General features: G+C 39.2%; 1 protein-coding gene across 1 annotated transcript in view; it reads left to right on the plus strand.

Moving 5' to 3' along the window:
• Nucleotides 1–14,139: 14,139 nt before the first annotated feature.
• Nucleotides 14,140–20,566, plus strand: part of LOC132828405 (plakophilin-1) — a 59,997-nt gene continuing 53,570 nt past the window's right edge. The window contains exons 1-2 of the mRNA XM_060845474.1: nucleotides 14,140–14,517; nucleotides 15,279–15,382. Coding sequence (XP_060701457.1) covers nucleotides 14,334–14,517; nucleotides 15,279–15,382 — 288 coding nt within the window. The 5' untranslated portion in view covers nucleotides 14,140–14,333. The remainder of the gene's footprint in view (nucleotides 14,518–15,278; nucleotides 15,383–20,566) is intronic.

Here is a 20,566-nt window from a genome sequence, read left to right on the forward strand (position 1 = left end):
CTTGGGTTCCACTCTCTACTGTTCCACAAGTATGTAATAACATCTTAGAAGAAGTTGATTCAAAAATATACAGATGCTTGCAGAAGGAATCTGGTGGTGCATTGGACTCTATAACTCTATTGGGATAACCAGCTCATGAGTTTTGGCTTACTGGGTGCATGTTTTCTGCTCTATTAATTGAAATCTCTCTTCTCCACCAGTCTTGTTTCTGTACACCAAGCCATTAAACATTACAACTTGCTTACCACTAACACATACATGATCAGTGACATCCTATACTCAGTTGGCTTACCCATGCATGAATTGCACATGATCATTCTCAAGTTGGCTTGGCAGTATGGCCCAGTTCATGGTTGGCTTCTTAACAGTGATAGTCACTTAATTGATCGTATCTTATTATATCCTACTATCACATGACTCTTTCACTGAGCTGTAAGTTACTTAAAAGTACTACCCTTTCTCTTATAGCATTTATTCTTTATCTTAGAGAATCATAAAATTAGCAAAATAAGTATGCATCACAAATGTACTTTATGTCTGCTTAGAGGATCTGTAACATCATCACCTAATGATAAGTACTAAGCTGAAAATGTGTTGCTGGTTAAAGCGCAGCAGGTCAGGCAGCATCCAAGGAACAGGAAATTCGACGTTTCGGGCAAAAGCCCTTCATCAGGAATGAGGCCTCATTCCTGATGAAGGGCTTATGCCCGAAACGTCGAATTTCCTGTTCCTTGGATGCTGCCTGACCTGAAAATGTGTTGCTGGTTAAAGCACAGCAGGTTAGGCAGCATCCAAGGAATAGGAAATTCGACATTTCGGGCCAGAGCCCTTCATCAGGAATGAGGAGAGTGTGCCAGGCAGGCTAAGATAAAAGGTAGGGAGGAGAGACTTGGGGAGGGGCGATGGAGATGTGATAGGTGGAAGGAGGTCAAGGTGAGGGTGATAGGCCGGAGTGGGGTGGGGACGGAGAGGTCAGGAAGAAGATTGCAGGTTAGGAGGGCGGTGCTGAGTTGAGGGAACCGACTGAGACAAGGTGGGGGGAGGGGAAATGAGGAAACTGGAGAAATCTGAGTTCATTCCTTGTGGTTAGAGGGTTCCCAGGCGGAAGATGAGGCGCTCTTCCTCCAACCGTCGTGTTGTTATGTTCTGCTGATGGAGGAGTCCAAGGACCTGCATGTCCCCGGTGGAGTGGGAGGGAGAGTTGAAGTGTTGAGCCACGGGGTGGTTGGGTTGGTTGGACCAGGCGTCCCAGAGGTGTTCCCTGAAGCGTTCCGCAAGTAGGCGGCCTGTCTCCCCAATATAGAGGAGGCCACATCGGGTGCAGCAGATGCAATAGATGATGTGTGTGGAGGTGCAGGTGAATTTGTGGCAGATATGGAAGGATCCCTTGGGGACTTGGAGAGAAGTAAGGGAGGAGGTGGGCGCAAGTTTTACATTTCCTGCGGTTGCAGGGGAAGGTGCCGGGAGTGGAGGTTGGGTTGGTGGGGGGTGTGGATCTGACGAGGGAGTCACGGAGGGAGTGGTCTTTGCGGAATGCTGATAGGGGAGGGGAGGCAAATATATCCCTGGTGGTGGGGTCCGTTTGGAGGTGGCGGAAATGACGGCGGATGATACGCTGTATACGGAGGTTGGTGGGGTGGTAGGTGAGAACCAGTGGGGTTCTGTCTTGGTGGCGGTTGGAGGAGCGAGGCTCTTTGCGGAACGCTGATAGGGGAGGGGAGGGAAATATATCCCTGGTGGTGGGATCCGTTTGGAGGTGGCGGAAATGACGACGGATGATACGCTGTATGCTGCCTGACCTGCTGCGCTTTAACCAGCAACACATTTTCAACTCTGATCTCCAGCATCTGCAGACCTCACTTTCTCCTTAACGATAAGTACTATCCCGAAACACAAATATAAGTGTTCTGGACTGTTCCAAAACCTATCATTATATTTTAGTTAAAAAGAACCATTCAATAATTGAAAGATCACTTTCAAAAGAGTACTGCTTCTTATGATCTTTAGAAAAAGGGGAATTCCATTAACAAGAATCAAGTTTTATCATTATTCTGAAACTGTATAGCCTGGATTGTCTTAAGAAACCATGCTTTAAAACTAATTATTGATCTTTCTTCCAATGCAATGTATGTGCATATGCCTTTACATAAATTAACTGTTACTCTTTTGAACAAATTAATTTACAAAACTAAACCATTCCATGATGCTAAACATAGAAACATGGCAATTAGGTCCAGGAGTAGGCTATTTGGCCCTTCAAACCTGCACAACTTTTCAGTTTGATCATGGCTGATCATGCAATTTCAGTATCCCATTCCCACTTTCTCTCCATACCCATGATCCCTTGAGCCTCAAGGGCCAGGCCCAATGCCCTTTTGAATATATCTAGTGAACTGGCCCCAACAACTTTCTGTGAGAGAGAATTCCACAGATTCACAACACTTTGATTGAAGAAGTTCTTTCTCATCTCAGTCCTTAATGGCTTATCCTTTATTCTTAATGTGGAGGTGCCGGTGTTGGACTGGGGTGGACAAAGTTAAAAATCACACAACACCAGGTTATAGTCCAACAGGTTTATTTGGAAGTAGTAGTTTTTGGAGCATTGCTCCTTTACGAAATAAACCTGATGGACTACAACTCTTATTCTTAGACTGTGAAGCCCAGCTCAAGACTTTCCTAACATCAGGAATATTCTTCCCACATCGAGACTGTCCAATCACATCAGGATTTTATATGTTTCAATGAAATCCCCTCTCATTCTTCTAAATTCCAGTGAGTAAAAGCCCAGTAGATCCAATGTTTCCTCATTTGTCAGTCCTGTCATCCCAGGAATTAGTCTGGTGAATCTTCACCAGACTCCCTCAATAGCAGGAACTAAAACAATAGGTTGTAAACAGTGAGATTCCTCCAGCAGTGAGTTGGTTAGTTTGGACTATAAAATCAATTTTCTAAAGTTTGTTGATTTTGACACGATACAAAGTGACTCTCCACTAATGCACAGACATGCATTCACAAAGGATCTCATGATATCAGTGTCTTTCATTGACCACAGTTAAACAGAATATCATATTAATCTCACTTGGTAACCAAATGTTTAATCATGCTATAACTAATTACTGAATAATAAACTCAATTCTACATTATTGCAATAATTAGGTTGCCATTCATATTTAAGATAGGACGATAACATCAGCAAAGTAAACCATGCAGTATTTTAGCTGAATCATTGACATCCTTTTATGTGAATCATTTGTTTAATTGAAAGATGTGCTTGCTGTTAATCATAGCTTTTTGAATACAGTATTTAATTCATGGGTTTGTATGACAAAGTGGGTGTATTCCTTTCATTAGTACAGAATAATATTTTATAGATCATTGTGTAGATAACTATATAATAGAATTATCTAAGAATGTCATTAAGTAGCCTTCTTCTTTAGATAATCCATTGGAATATGGCATAAGCATACAAGAGTTTCGCATCAGATTAAAGTTCAGAAGATTGTTCGGCAAAACACTTTTTGAAGAACTGAAAAATGGCGAATATTGTATTCTGATTATAAAGGTTTTCACCTGAAACACTAAGCCTACTTCTTATTCCACAGATGCTACTTGATCTGGTATTCCTAACATTTTCTGTTCTTTTTGTAGGTTTCCAGCATTGACTGCATTTTGTATTGTTTTTAAAATGCAAGTATCTAATTCAGAATGTAATATATTGTACCAGGTCACACTGATAAAACTCAGTCTCATATTCCTTGTCCTGCTTTCAATGAAAAATAATAGCTGGTTGGTCTTCTGCTGGACTTGATGTCTTCAAAACCACGCCCACAGAAACTATTTGTTGTCATCCCTTGTGCCAGTTTAAATTATGTCATTAGATCTTGAATTTTGAAGTTCATAGAAATTGTTGGGTGAACGCCTGATACATTGCCCAATGTATGCATTTACAGGTGCAGTTTGGATGTGCAGCACTAAATCAATGCATGCCATGCTGCTGAGATTTGAATCTCATTCTCACTCTCTTCCACTCCCCTCACAAGATCCCCAGCACAATCTTCCTGCTCTACCACCAATCCACCATTCCCCCAAACATACCAGCCTCCCCAACCCACTGAAGGAGGCACAGGACAAGAAAATTCAGGCCAGTAATGGTTTGAAGAAGAGTTATTACAGACATGGGATATTGACTCTGTATCTCTCCACAGATGCTGTTGGACCTGCTGAGTTTCTCCATCACTCTGATTTGTGGAATCTTCACTCATCTCCTTCTCTGTTATTTCTCACTTGATTTCCAAATCTCAAAATCTTGAATTAATTGCACCTAAAATCCAAATCAAAGGATTCAGGAAAAGTGCAATTGATGAGACTTTCTGCTTCAGAAACATATTTCATCACTTTTATTTGGAATTTCTACTTTTTTGTTGGGAATACAACCAATTAATCAATTCTCAATTAATGGAGATTGTTAATTATGCTTTAATTGCAATGTAAAAATGCTTTAATTACCATCTACACTATCATTCACAACTTTGTAGTGCAAAAGTGCCCACGAGCTGAAGCCCAAGTGGACTTCAAACAGGTACTACAGCTGGCTTTACGATTGTGGAAATTCAGCTAATAGAGCATATGAGGTGCAGGGTATTCTGATGGAAGTGGACACCCTCACCAGACTGACTGAGCTTGGGAAATACCACTTGAGTGAAGGCTTTTGCATAACCTCATTCAGGACATATCCAGAACAGAGGGGCTCCATGTCAGACCACAGAAAAACCCGAACAAAAAGCCAAGCTTCGACCAAACAGTTACAATTTTCTTCAAGATCTGAGCCAGCACACCATTGTAGTGGCAGCTGGTATGTGGACTCAAGATAGCTAAAGAGTCCCACCAGACCTAAATTGTGTAATAGAGCTCATATCCAATATCGGGGAGAGAGCACACTCTGGAAAGTCCCTGCTTTGCAACATTCAAACCAGAGCCAATCAAAATAAAGTATCTTCTGAGAAGCAGCTGGGTCAGATCCCATGGATTATAGTAAAAGGTTCTGGTCCAAGCTTGATGGGGTGAAATTGGTTGAGAAAGATTCATCTGAGTTGGCTCAAAATTTTTGGTTAGAAATAACATGTTTGATTCAGAATACCTTTTGAGGATCTTCCTGCTCTACCACGTCCAACAAGAGAGAAAATAACCATCGTCCATTGATATAAATAGCGTTACCGTCACCAAATTTCCCACCATCAGCATCCTGGTGGTTACCAAAGACTGGCAACTGAATTAGACTAGTCATATAAAGACAGTAGCAAGAATTGCAGGTAGGCAGTAAGGAATTCTGCAAGGAATAGCTCACTTCCTAACTCCCTAGTGCCTGGTATTTAGTCATAGAATCATACAGCATGGAAACAGACTATCTGGGTCCAACCCTTTCATACTGAACATAACCCCAAACAAAAATAGTCCTACCTGCCTTGTGCTGGCTCATATCCCTATAAACCTTTCCTATTCATGTACCTAATCCAAGTGTCATTGAAACATTGCAAATGTACCCACATCTACCTCTCAGGAAGTTCATTCCACTTGTGAACCACCTTCTGTGTAAAACATTTGCCCCTTATATCATTTTTAAATCCCCCTCCATTCACCTTAAAAATTTGCCCCAAGTTGTGAAACTCCCCAGACTGGTGAAAAGACAATTACCATTAACTCTATTTTTATGCCTCATTATTTTATAGACTTACACTCCAATGAGAAAAGTCCCAGCCTGTCTAGCCTTACTTTATAACCCCAAATACGTGGCACAAGACAGGAGTGTGAAGAAATACTCTGTAATTATGTGGCTTAGTGCAACTACAATGATATTCCAAAAGCTCATTACCACCAAAGACAAAGCAGCCACTTGCTTGGTACCCGATTCATGCACCTTCAACATTTACTCTCTTTACCACCAATACACAATGGTAGCAGCTGTATGCCATCTACATGCTGAACAGCAGTGGATCACTAAGCCTCTTTTGACAGTATGTTCCAAAGCCCCAACTTCTATTACTTAGATGGATAAGGGCAGCAGATACATAGGAACACCAACACCAAGTACCTGTCTAAATCACATACCATCCTAATGTAGAACATTATCATAGTTCCTTCAGTATTGCTGAGTCAAAATAGTGGAATTCCCTCCATAACATCATAATTGGGTGTTACTACATCCTAAGATGTACAGTAAATCAAGATGGCAGCTTACCATCATCTTCTCCAGAGTAATTAATGATGGGCAACAAATGCTGCTCCAGCCAGCAATATCCAATAAGAAAAGTGACAATGCAAATAAATTGAGAGAAATGTCATGTCTTAACAGAGAGGACTGCACTAGTAATCATGCTGCACTGTTCCACAAATGATTTTAAATACATGAGTGTATAAAATCCTAGTGAGAACACAAAAAGAACCAAAAATGATAAATCAAAACAGGAATTCCTAGAAAAACTCACAAGGGTCTTGTAGCATCCATGGAGTTAGAGACAGTGTTCAAGTTTGAAGTCTGATATCAGTCTTCTGTTGACCAATTTGTCTGATCGTTACTCAGAACAAAAACAATTCACACCAGGTTACTTCAGTAACAGTTTAACAAAAGGCCCTATTTCTGTAACACTCTATTTTCTAAATTATGCAACTTAGAATATACTTCTTCAAAATTCAAATTCCACACCCACTGCTGGCAGAGTAAGCTGCATTCAGGCTCCTCGGCCATCTGCTCTAGGTGTCTACTTTCTTCCCCATTTCCTTCTTTACCCTTTTCATCTTCTTTCTCTTTTTAGAGTGATAGAGATGTACAGCATGGAAATAGACCCTGTGGTTCAACTCGTCCATGCTGACCAGTTACCCTAACCTAATCTAGTCCCATTTGCCAGCACTTGGCCCATATCCCTCTAAAGCCTTCCTATTCATATACACATCCAGATGCATTTTAAGTGCTATAATTGTACCAGCCTCCATTACTTCCTCTGGCAGCTCATTCCATACACGCACCACCCTCTGTGTGAAAAAGTTGCCCCTTAAATCACTTTTAGACTTTTCCCCTCTCACCCTAAACCTATACCCTCTAGTTCCAGACTGCCCAACTTCAGGGATAAGACATGTCTATTTACCCTATCCATGCCCTTCATGACTTTATAAACCTCTATACGTTCACTCCTCGTTTCGCGTTTCACAACATCCTTCCGATATGAAGGAGATCAGCAATGCACACAATATTCCAAACAGTGGCCTAACCAACATCCTGTAAAGCCACAACGTGACTTCCCAACTCCTATATTCAATACTCTGACCAATAAAGGAAAACATATCAAACACCTTCTTCACTATCCTATCTACTTGCAACTCTACTTTCAAGGAGCTATGAACCTGGACTCCAAGGTCTCTTTGTTCAGCAACACTCCCCAAGACCTTATCATTAAGTGTATAAGTCCTACTCTGATTTGCTTTTCCAAAATGCAGCACCTCACATTTATCTTAATCTGCCACTCCTCAGGCCATTTGGCCCATTTGATCAAGATCCTATTGTATTCTGATCCACTCTTTTTCACTGTCCACTACACCTTCAACTTTGTGTCAACTGCAAACTTACTAACTATACATCCTATGGTCACATCCAAAGCATTCATACAAAAAGACAAAAAGCAGTGGACCCAGCACCGACTCTTACGGCACTCCACTGGTCACAGGCCTCCAGTCTGTAAACCATCCCTCCACCACCCCATGGGAAGTCTTCTACTTTCAAGCCTGTTCTGTATCCAAATGGCTAGTTGTCCCTGTATTTCATGAGATCTAACCTGGCTAACCAGTCTCCCATGAGGAACCTTGTGGAATGTTTTACTGAAGTTCATATAGATCATGTCCACTACTCTGCCCTAATCAATCCTCTTTATTACCTCTTCAAAAATCTCAATCAAGTCAGTGAAGCATGATTTGCCATGCACAAAGCCATGTTGACTATCCCTAATCAGTCCTTACCTTTCCAAATACATGCAAATCCTGTCCCTCAGGATTCCCTCCAACAACTTGCCCTCCACCGATGTCAATCTCACCGGTTTATTGATCCTTGGCTTTTCCTTTTCACCTTTCTTAAATAATGGCACCACGTTAGCCGACCTCCAGTCTTCCGGCCCCTCACTGTGACTATCAATGATACAAATATCTCAGCAAGAGGCCCAGCAACCACTTCCCTAGCTTCCCACAGAATTCGAGGGTACATCTTCATCTTCTTCCTGTCAGTGATGGAGAAGGTAACATCACGGAGGAGAGCAGCCAGAGCCGGACTCTTGGAGAGGCAATGGCCTGGCCTGGCATTGAAGCCAGGGTCTCTTGGTTGGTGTAGGCCCAGAGCAGAGACTCCCAGTTATCGGTGAGGTGGCAGCAGCAGCGGAGCTGGGTGTCCTGGTTGCAGGGCAAGTGTGGGTCCAGAATGGCACTTGGCATCGGTAGCTTTTGGTGAGGTGGACCCAGTGGTGAAGAGATGGCGTTGAAGAGAGGTGACTTCACCATTGGTGGGTCTTACACTAGCATTATTGGTCAGCCAGCTCAGGGCTCATTCTGGAGGCAGTGGAACAAAGATGGACTTTCACCTTGACCTTTTTATTCTTAAAATATTCAAATGGCAGTGGATGTGGGCAACAGTTGAACCTTTTCACTGTATTTACTTTGTTGTTCATCGTAGAGTTCAAGTTATAATAAATTATCATAAATCACTTAGTCACAAAAAGGTAAACTGTTTAACACATACATTGTGGGTGGGAACAAAATTATAGACAGAATGAACAAAATCCGAAGATCAAGTTACTTTTTTGTCACAATGTTTTTGATTTTTGAAATGGTGATACACTGTTTCCTGTAGAGTGATAGTCATTCCTTGATTCGATGGTTAGTCAGGTGCACTTTGATCTTTTCTTGTATCAGTTCTTTTGTTCAAATCCTCTTTTTTTTGTATGAGGATCTGGATGTTTCTACCACTCTGCTGTTCTTGTCAATACTTTCCAGCTGGATCAGAGGTCTGTTGTCAGACGGATTATCTTTAATTTATAAGATTCTTGATGCCACTTAATTTTGATATCTCATTGTGGAGGCAGTGGAACAAAGATGAACTTTCACCTTGACCGTTTTGTTCTTTTTATTCTTAAAATATTCAAGTGGCAGTTGGTTGTGGCATCAGTCAAACCTTTTCACTGTATTTACTCTGTTGTTCATTGCAGAGTTCAAGTGACAATAAATCATCACTTAGTTTTGAATTCTCCCTCTTACAGCTTCCAAAAACTAACACATTGCATAATTAAACAGCATGCAATGCCTTTCCTCGTAATCAGCTATGGCAGGTCATCTCATTTTCCTTTTTTTTGGACCATATCTGAAATGTATATCATCTTTTATGAAAAAAATTCTAAGTAATAGGACTCAAATGATTAGTGTACAACCAACAGTAGGTGGTAGCCAAGGACATGAAAGAGACTGAAGTTAGGAATAGAGAGTGATATACTGTGGGTGTGGAGACTTCAGGTTAGAGATATGCAATGTTAAGGCAATGGCAAGATTACTAATTCTGGATAGTGTAATTAATTGTCTCAGAGTTTTTGTTGAAAATAATATTACTTTGAACCACAACTCTCTTCTTAAGGCAATATCTTTTTCAAGGTAATGTTTCTGATGTTGAGGTTGCTGATCATTTTAAAAACCAAACATGTTGGGATTCTGCTTAAATATACAAAAATGTTGGGAATTTTAATAGAGTGGAAATGTTAATATTTCAGGCTAATCAGAGGTTGATGTCTTTTTTCTTAACAGATCTGCTGTATATTTCCAATGTTTTATATTCTTATTTCAGATTTATTATAATGAAAGGGAAGTATTGTTGCAACTGTACAAGGAATTAGTGAGAGGGTATCTGAAGTATTACATACAGTTTTGGTCTCTTACACGAGATGTAATTGCATTGGAGGCAATTTAGAGAAGGTTCACGAGATTAATTCCAGAGATGAAAGGTTTGCTTTATAAACAGATTGACCTTCAGGCATATGCTCAATAGAGTTTTGGAAAATGAGAGGAAATCTGATTGTGGTGTATAAGATGCTAAAGGAGATTTACAAAGTAAACATAAGGTGAATTTTTCTCCATGTGTATGGAGTATGAGAGGTCATAGGCTTTTAAAAGACATTTAGATAAGTACATGAATAAGAAATGTTTGGAGGAATATGAACCAAGCGCCAGCAGCTGGGACTAGTTTGGTTTGGGAGAATGGTCAACATGGACTGGTTGGACGGAAGGGTCTGTTTCCATGCTGTATGACTCCATGACTCTTCAGCTTTAAGCTAAGAGGTGGCAGATTTAAAACAGATGAAGAGGTATTACTTTTCTGAAAGGATCATGAATTTGTGGAATTCACTATCGCAGAGTATGGTGGACCTGAGAACACTGCATAAATTTAAAGGAGGACATAGACACATTTGCAAATAGTAAAGAGTTTAAGGGTTACAAGCAGGAAAGTGGAGATAAGAGTGAGTTTAGCCATGATTCTATGAAATGATAGGACTTGAGAGGCTGAAATGCATACTCCTGCTTGTAGTTCTATGTTCTTGCTGTCTTTAACTTTTTATTCTCGTTGAATAAGATGCAAGCATGCAGCTCCTGTTATAGGGATTACAACTTCGCGATTTTTGAGAAGATTTGTAGCTCAGGTTGATGACAAGTCTGAGCTGGAAGGGATTACAACTGTTAAAATTCAAGAGGGTGTGCCTCATTCAAACTGCTTCTTGACAATAACACCTTCAAAATATTATTGAATTAGTGGAAATTCAAACCAAAGTTGCATTTTCAGTCAGATGATTCCTGCTCCTGTGAAACAGCATAGTCGTTTAATGGTAACCTGTTGCAGATGTAAACTGACAAAACCTGATGCAATAAAGAAACAAATGGAAATCCTTTAATTTCAAGTGGGGTCATTACCAGTTATCTTAAAGAACATCTGGCTGAGTTGAACTAATTTTATTAAATGAGTTAAATAAGGGAAATAATATACAGTTTTCAGTGATCTTGGAGACTTGTAGTACCCTGGTCAGACATTCCTGATGAAGAGTTTATGCTCGAAACATCGACTTTCCTGCTCCTCTGACGCTGCCTGACCGGCTGTGCATTTTCAGCACCGCACTTTTTAACTCTGACCTTCAGCATCTGCAGTTGTCACTCTCCCCTAGGCCATATTTAAAGTGATAAAAATCTAAGAAATTGGAGTAGGAATACATAATTTGTCCATTTAAGCTGCCTCCACCATTTTCTAAAATCATAGTTGATTTTCAATTCCAACTCCAGCTCCCTGGACTTATCCCCATCTTCCTTGTTCCATGCTGTAAACATGTTGCCATAATGAGCCTGACAACTAACCTGTTTATTATTATCTGTGGTGTTAATTCAGCCATTTTGTTGTGAGCGCTTTGTTCTTTCATAGGTCTTTAGCCTTAGCCTGCTCAATTGCCCTATTGTTCTTTGTAAGTTGTCTTTCTCTTCCTATTCTACTATTACTCTCATTATTTTTATCCAAATTGCAATTCAGTTCTATACCCTTGAATGGCTCTAACTGCTCTTGAATTTACATTCAGCTGAATCTGCCCTGTTCTCTCAAAACCATTTGGCCTGTACTGCTCCCACTATGCTCTCATACCCTCACAATGGCTGCTGTGCCCTTGGGCCTTGGGCCCATATCTAATGGGTTCTCACACCACTATTGTCCCTTCAATGTCTCAGCATCTGCTGCTCTTACTGTGCCCTTCTCTACGGCTCATTTGAGATCTATGTAGGTAACAAAAACAATTGCATTTGATTAATTTTAAGCACACAGCACAGATTTAAGATGATTGGCATAAACAAACAGTGATGACATGAGGAAAAATATCTTTACACGATGAATGGTTAAGAGTTACAATGTGATTATTAATGTGGTTCTGCATACAGGTTGAACAGGAGTCCTCAAAAGTGACTTTCCTCATTGAAGGAATGTTGGAAAGAGTAGGCGAACGCATGTGACTATTTAGATCTGAGACTATTTTGATTCATCTTTGAAAGTGACTGTGCAAATATGAGATGAGTGACCTCCTTCTGCTGTACAATTCTAATCTTTGTGAAGGAAGTCATAATTGAAAATTGTTATGATCGATGTTCACATGCTGTTGTAAGCATATTTGAATCTTTAATGATTTTCAGCTCTTTGAATGACTTATTACATCAGCGGACATGCCTTTTTAAAAAAATTGAACTATTTACCTCAGCTGCAATTCCTTTTTACCCAAGCCTCTAGTTTACAACCTGATATTGTGTGATGGTGTTAGACACTTAATAATGAGTCATCTGTTTGTGATATAAAGGTAAAAATATGAAAAAAGTGAGCACTGATTTGCTCACACCTGTTTTGGGATATTGAATAAGTCAAGATACGAGCTTTTTTGTTTGATATGCTTTTACTTTATTTTTAAAAGACACTCCTCTTTCCCCCATATGTCATTTCTAAAAGCTATATTTCTCTTAAGTTGTTTAGTGACCCATTTAAGATCAAGTTTTGTTAAATCTTGACTTGCTGGATTTTGGAATGTGTTTATCATGCATGCTTCACATTATATGTTTCAGAATGCAGCTAGCTAAGTGTTGGCTGGGTAATTTCATACCTCAACAATTCCTGATAAAGTGAGTCAACCGTCTGATCTTACAGCAAATACTAAAACAAAACTGTTAACCAAGCAGAAAACTGGAAGGTGTGGAGTCTGGATTAGTAAAGGTGTAATGACTGGATTTTATTTTAAAATTGCTCACAATGTTTGGTAAAGTGGCAAAATATGAATTTTACCTTTCAGTAAATGTGAATTTTCAGATTATCTGAAGTCTAGAAGAATGAAAGGTAATCCCATTGAAGCTCCATGGGGTTAATACAGTATGTTTCCCCTGGCTGGAAGGTGGGGAGGGGTGGTGGTAGTAGAGTTCTAGTAGTGAAAGACAGAATCAGAATAAAGGAAAATGTAGGGTTGAGTTAAGGAGAAATATCTTCATTCAAAAATGGTAAATTTCTGAAATTCTCTACCCCCGAGAACTATGGAGGCTCAGTCAATGAGTATGTTCAAGAGAGAGTTATAGATATTAATGATATTGAGGATATGGGAATGATGTAGGAAAATGGTGTTCAGGTAGAAAATCAGCTAAGATGGATGGCACAGTGGCTCAATGATTGGCATTGCTGCGTCACAGCACCAAGGACACAGATTTGACAACAGCCTTGGGTAATAGGTTTTTTTTGGTGTTTGCACGTTCTCCCCATGTCTGTGTGGGTTTCTTCCAGGTGCTCAGTTTCCTTCCACAGTCTAAAGATGTCCAGGTTATGTGGATTGGCCATACTAAATTGTCCTGTAGTGTCCAGGGTAGGTGTAGCTCCGTGGATTAGCCATGGTAAATGTGGAGTTATAGGGCTGCGGTGGGCGAGTCTTGATGGGGGTGTAGGTAAACTCAATGAGCTGAATGGCCTCTTTCTGCACTATAGGGATTCTGTGGGTTAGTTGAATGATGGAGAAGGCTTGAAGGCCTGAACAGCTTATTTCCTATTTTTTAATCTGCAATGTAGCTTTTCAGATTTTGACCCTCCATTTGATGAAATGATCGTTCAAGCTGTTAACTATTGCTACTAATTAGAGGAAGTAATTGCTACTTTTAAAGAATGTTTATGACGTTTTGATGACGTAAACTTTTATTTGGTAATCCTGTTTTAACAGAGCTGCACAAACTTGAATAAAATGAACCACAAATACTCCCTTTAAAATATTTGAACTGTACATGTTATGCAAGCGCTTTGAACATACACTGCAGTTCTCACCTTATGTTTTAAACCGAGGTCAGTGAGTGGTTACAACATTGATCCATTCAGTGCAAATATAAATATCAACATAATCTAGTGAGCAGCTGCACTGGGCTGGCTTGTAGAAATATAGGCTGATTGTGGCAAAGAGGGGGAAAAGATGGATAGAAATTTATTAACCTGCTTGCTGCGTGACTCAATTTCACACACAACTACAGCATTTTCCCTTCCCAAAAGTCGCTTTATGTAAACAAGCCCTTCAAATACTCTGGGCTTGATTGACAGTAGAACCAACCAAACAGATGTGTCCACCCAGGCGTTGACTCTTCATGAGCAAAGTGCTGGGCGAGGCCAGGCAGTTGTGTTTGAAAGTCTGGGGAAGGCGGACGAACAAGTGGAATCAAACAGCACACATTTCCAGAGTGATTACAACCACCAGCGGGGTCGCGAAAACAATAACATAAACATGGCTTATGTGAAGACAGTGACAGCCGGGGAATGTTTTAGCAATCAGTCTAATTCTACATTGGCTCTGCCACCCGCCGACAAGCTCAGCACATTGGCCCGAATGGACAGTGAGAAGAGAGTCGGCAGCCAGGTGCGCATGATGATGGAGAATAAGCGAAATCAGCAAAAGTCTGTTAAAAAAGGTATGGGACACCCAGCTTTCCTCCCCTTCACTTTGACAAAACATGTTTTCTGTAGAAGTTGAAGACACAGTTCAGAATTACTGCGTTATCACAATCTTGCATCTTATAATGATGGTAGCGATTATCTTGAATATTTCGTTGTTCGGCTCATGGTGTTGGGTTGATTTTAATACCATTGATTCAATGCATTTGCAAAATATAATCATTCCCATATTAATATCTCACAAATGTATTTAGCAACAATGATATTACAGCGTTTTCACACGTAAATACGTCCTTTGTTCCAGAACAGAAAACTTATTTTATCATTACAATTTGCCTTTAGTATATGATTCATTAATTAAATGTTGGCATACTGAGAATTACAGTACTTCTGTGGAGGTTTCTTTGAGCTGAATATTTTTGGAGCCATGATTTCCTCAGTTCAACACACACCGTTGAGTGAAAATGTCACACCTTTTTGATTCTTATCATATTTTAATAAAATTGTGTTAAGTGGGTCTTAGCAGTATTACTGTTGTTTTCATTATAATTGTTTTGGTCCTTACATTAAGTTAGCTGAAAGAAAGTGCAGTGCAATTATTAAATCAGCATCTGATACTTTAATTATGCTACAATTCTGATCTGGGGAAAGATGCGAGAATTGACGACTGACAAGTAGTTGGAGATGTTTTAAGTGATCAAACCCTCAATATAAAATGGCAGCTTGAGTTTTTGTTAAATTGCCTTATAATGTTTTTCCTGTATTTCTGCCTGATTAGAATTGGCAAATGGTCAGTGGAACATGAACCAAAGAGAGATCTTTGATTTTGGAAATTCATTTCGAAGTATGACCATCAAGAATCAAGGAACGCAGAGGCGCAAGGTAATTCTAAAAACAAGCTTCTTTGATTTGTGATAGGCAGCAAATCAACTTACATAGTCTTTAAGGAGATATAGAATATTCTATGGCTCAGTTATTAGCACTGCTACCTCACAGCACCAGGGACCGAGGTTCAATTCCAGCCTCGGGTGACTGTCTATGTGGAATTTGTACATTCTCCCTGTGTCTGCATGGGTTTCATCCAGGTGCTCCGGTTTCCTCCCACAGTCCAAAGATGTACACGTTAATTGAATTGACCATGCTAAATTCCCCATAGTGTTCAGAGATGTGGCGGTTAGGTGCATTAGTCAGGATAAATATATTAGTTGGGGAATGGGTCTGTGTGGGTTATTCTTCAGATGGTCAGTGTAGGCTTTTTGGGCCAAAGGGCCTGTTTCTGCACTGTAGGAATTTTAATAAACTCACTTTTGCAATATAGTCTAATGCAGCCCTATGTTTTTCAGTTAAGGAGATAACACATCTAAAAGACCCTCTAATTTCCAACAAGGTTGCTTAAAAAAAATATTAAGAATGGAAATAAGATATAATTATTCTTGACAACAGATTTTCATTTACGCGATGGTTAAAATTCACTATGACAAAATTTGATCTGGAATCTAATTCCAATATCATCCAGATTAACAATGCAAATTATTAGTTAGAACAGTGTAAAATGCAGAACTATTGAGACAGAAATGAAAATTTCTGGAAAACAATGTACGCGTTTATGATTTAATGAGGTGTGGCACACCTCCCTGTGCCAAAAAAGTAATGATGGATCTACTTAAGCAATAGCAAGCCTTGTGATAGTGCTGGGAAAGTAATTCAAAATTTCCCAGTAACTTCTCAAACATTAGTGTTCTTTACAGACAAAGGTAGCAACCAGTTTGCACAAAGCAAGGTTTCTCAAACGACCATGAGATGAGTAATTGGCAAAATTGTCAATGAGGTTAATGGGAGCAATGCTGAGCAGTAAATAGAGACATTTTCCAGCCTGCTCCAATATTACAGTGGAATACCTAATATCCAGCAGAGAAAAAAGCAATTGGAGGAATGGTTTACCAATTTTTATTTTAGAAAGATAGAAACTTTGACAAAACTTCAACAGTCCTGCAATGTGTTAATATTAGTTAATTATGCATAAGAGTTTAGGAACGAGGGCTGAAACCCACAAACTCCTGACTCTAATATGACAGTGTTACCAACTGAGTGGTGTCCAACATTTGATCCCAGAGTTTTCTCACAGGATTCTTTTGCGACTGTTATAACTTTGGAGTACAACAAACCTCATTCACAAACTTATCTTGTCTAATCTCCCTTTTTTTCACTCTACCTCCCCACTTCGGGCAATGTCGACCATATAATTCCCTCCAACTCTTCCTCTTTTCATTTAGGATATCCCTTAATGGCCTTGACCAAGTTTTCAAATACTCTTTCTATTACCTTCCTTTTTTACCACTCATCTAAGCACATAAGAAATTTAGCATGATGATAAAATGATGTAATATAAATAGGTCATGCTCAGAAATCAGTGGAGTTATTGAAAAAAATCTCTTTCTGTACTATTTTATTGAAAATATTTAATTTGATCTTTATCACAAAAAATAATTTTTGAATGAATATATCTGTGATGCGACTAACCTGAGTTGATTGAATTGTGCAGCACTGCCAAGCACAGATAATTAGCATTAATTATATAAAGTCAACAGCTAATCTAAAATGTCTGAAACAATTATGATTTTTTTTTTGGTTTTGATGTGGAAGGAATATTATTCAGGGCATAGAGATATTTCCCAGCAACAACTCCAACAGAGCAGTGGAATTTTTTTGTCTCCATTATTTTTTTGCAACTTCACAGCTTTTCACAAGCTGAAAACGTTAAAAGTCCTGCAGTGGTGAACCAATGTGCCTAACTGTGTGTGAGATACAATGATTTCACAATGCAAATCAAAAGCTGAATAGAATCCTTTGACTAACCTTTTTAAAAGTTATCTTGACCTTGGAATTAAATGGACTACCAACCCAAACCAGGGGAGAAAAAAAATGTTTACTATTTTCAAATATTTGATTTATACTACTTACAAATATAACAATCTGTTGCTGGATCTTCTGGTTCTATCACCTGAAGTCTGTTGCCTTAACTGGAGCTGTAAGCCATTTTTTCCCCATTGGAACAAAAAGGCGCACACATTAATATTGCAATTTGACAATAATGTTTACAATTAAGATTGCTACAATAAATTTTGTATTGCAACGAGAACACCACACATGTCATAACCCACAATTACCAAGATTTAGTAAGTTCTTATGCAACTTGACCAAACACTTCAGAATGGCCATTTTTAATGAAATATTACTTTGTTTTATTGTTTGAATGATACTAGTCGATTAATAAACATGTGCTACTTAGTTGTTGCAAAAAACTAGTTATCAGTGCTGTTTTAGAAAAACATGTTAAATCATAGGTGCTAAAATTTGGAAAATATATCTCGATATGAAGGAAAATTTTAAGGATTGTTTTTGAGGCTATTAAAACTGTAATTGAAAACTAAAACAATGGTCTTTGTGATCCTTAATTTATTTTTTCAGCCAATACCATGTTTAAAATCATAATCTCACTCATATCTTTAGGATTTTGAAGATGATTAGCTTTCTTTTTGTTCATTGATTTCAGTTATTGATGTTTAAAAAATTTTCATTATCCAGAATCACTGATTCAGTTAAAGTAAATATAACTTAGCTGTTTTAAGTGTTTAGATATCGATTGGATAATGAATGGGAACAAAAGAACAGAAGCTGCACATTTTTCGTTGTTTCAACACCAAGTATCTAATATTTCCCATGTTTGGAAATGGTGCAATTTAGATACTGTAACTTAAAAGTTACTGTACGAATAAATAATTTGTTAGATTCAAATGGGTGATGAAATGTTTAATGTCTAGATTATGGCTATAAATTATAGAACATGGAACATTGCAGTGCAGTACGGGCCCTTCGGCTGTCGATGGTTTCACAGTGTGGCGCAACAATCTGAAACCTATCTAACTAACAATACTCCATTTTCATCTATATGTCTATCCAATGACCAATGAAATGCCCTTAAAGTTGGCGCGTTTACGGCTGCTGTTGGCAGGCTGTTCCATACCCCAACTACTCGGAATAAAGAAACCTACCTCTGACATCTGTCCAATATCTTTCACACCTCAATTTAAACCCCTCGATTTAGCCTTCACCATCGAGGAAAAAGGCTCTCACTGTCCACCCTATCTAACGCTCTGATTACCTTCTATGTCTCAATCAAGTCGCCTCTCAACCTTCATCTCTCTAACGAAAACAGCCTCAAGACCCTTAGCCTTTCCTCATAAGTCCTTCCTTCCATACCAGGCAACAGCCTAGTAAATATCCTCTGAACTCTTTCTAAAACTTTCACATCCTTCCTATAATGCGGCGACCAGAATGATATGCAATACTCCAAGTGCGGCCGCACCAAAGTTTTGTACAGCTGCAGCATGACCACATAGTTCCAAAACTCAATCACTCTACGAATAAAAGGTATGCCTTCTTAACAACCCTATTAACCTGGATGGCAATTTTCAGGGACGTGGACATCGATATCTCTCTGTTCATCTACAGTACCAAGTATCTTACTATTAACCCTGTACTCTGCATTCCTGTTACTCCTTCCAAAGTGAATCACCTTACACTTTTTTCTACATTAAACTCCATTTGCCATCTCTCAGCCTAGCTTTGCAGCTTAGCTAGGTCGCTCTGTAACCTACAACATCCTTGGGCACTATCCACAACTCCACTAACCTTAGTATCATCTGCAAATTTACTAACACATCCTTCATAAAAATGACAAACAGCAGTGGCCCCAAAACAGATCCTTGCATTACACCACTAGTAACTGAACTCCAGGATGAACATTTCCCATCAAGCACCATCCTCTGTCTTCTTTCAGCTATCTAATTTCTGATCCAAACTGCTAAATTACTCCCAATCCCATGCTTCCATGTTTTGTGCAATAGCCTACCATGGGGGACCTTATCAAATGCCTTACTGAAATCCACATACACAAGATCAACCACTTTACCCTCATCCACGTGTTTGGTCACCTTCTCAAAGAACTCAATGAGGCATGACCTACCTTTCACAAAACCATGTTAACTATCCCTAATCAACTTATTCCTTTTTAGATGATTGTAAATCCTATTTCTTATAACCTTTTCCAATACTTTACCCACAACTGAACCCATCACTGGGATCCAAAAGCTAATGCTTCAAAAACAAACCTGTTGGACTATGACCTGGTATTGTATGATTTTTAACATTGTACACTCCAGTCCAACACCAGCACCTCCAAATCTTGATCTATAATTAATAGGTTTGCCTCTAATCCCTTTCTTGAGGAAGGGATTAGAGGCAATCTAATCCATCTTCCACTCTTCTGTCACTAGTGCTGTAGACAATGATGACATAAAGATCAAAGCCAAAGGCTCTAAAATATCCTCCCTGGCTTCCAAGAGAATCTTAGGATAACACACATCCAGCCCAGGGGACTTGTCTATTTTCACACTTTCCAGAATTGCTAACACCTTCTCCTTGTAAAGCTCAATCCCATCTAGTCTCATAGCCTGTATCTCAGTATTGTCCTCAAAAACATTGTCTTTTTCCAGTGTGAATACTGATGAAAAATATTTATTTAATGCTTCTCCTGTCTCCACATACAACTTCCCACTACTATCCTTGATTGGCCCTAATCTTACTCTTGTCATTCTTTTATTCCTGGTATACCTTTAGAAAGCCTTTTACCTTATGATGTAAGGTAGAAGTCATTTGGGGTCAGAGTAATCTCTTTCACTCAATTTGTTTGCTTAGATTTCCTATTCCACATATCCATCCCTGCAAAGTTGCCTAGCATTTTACCTGATTTCTGGTTGCCAATGAAAATTGCAGGAAGGGGCCAGAGCCAATAACCTTTCGGAAGAGTTAATGAAGAATTTCTATGTAATCTGTCAACTCACCGCCTACAGAATCTTTCAAGATCGCCACCAATGCTTCTGCTAACTAAAGAAATTGAAACGCACTGATTATGTTACTCACCCTGGAACTGTAACTTTTCTCTGCTGTCAAATCAGCCTTTACTTCAAATTTGTACAAACTCAGAAGGATAACATTACAAAGCAC

The sequence above is a fragment of the Hemiscyllium ocellatum genome, chromosome 26, assembly GCF_020745735.1.
Source record: "Hemiscyllium ocellatum isolate sHemOce1 chromosome 26, sHemOce1.pat.X.cur, whole genome shotgun sequence".
NCBI lineage: Eukaryota > Metazoa > Chordata > Chondrichthyes > Orectolobiformes > Hemiscylliidae > Hemiscyllium > Hemiscyllium ocellatum.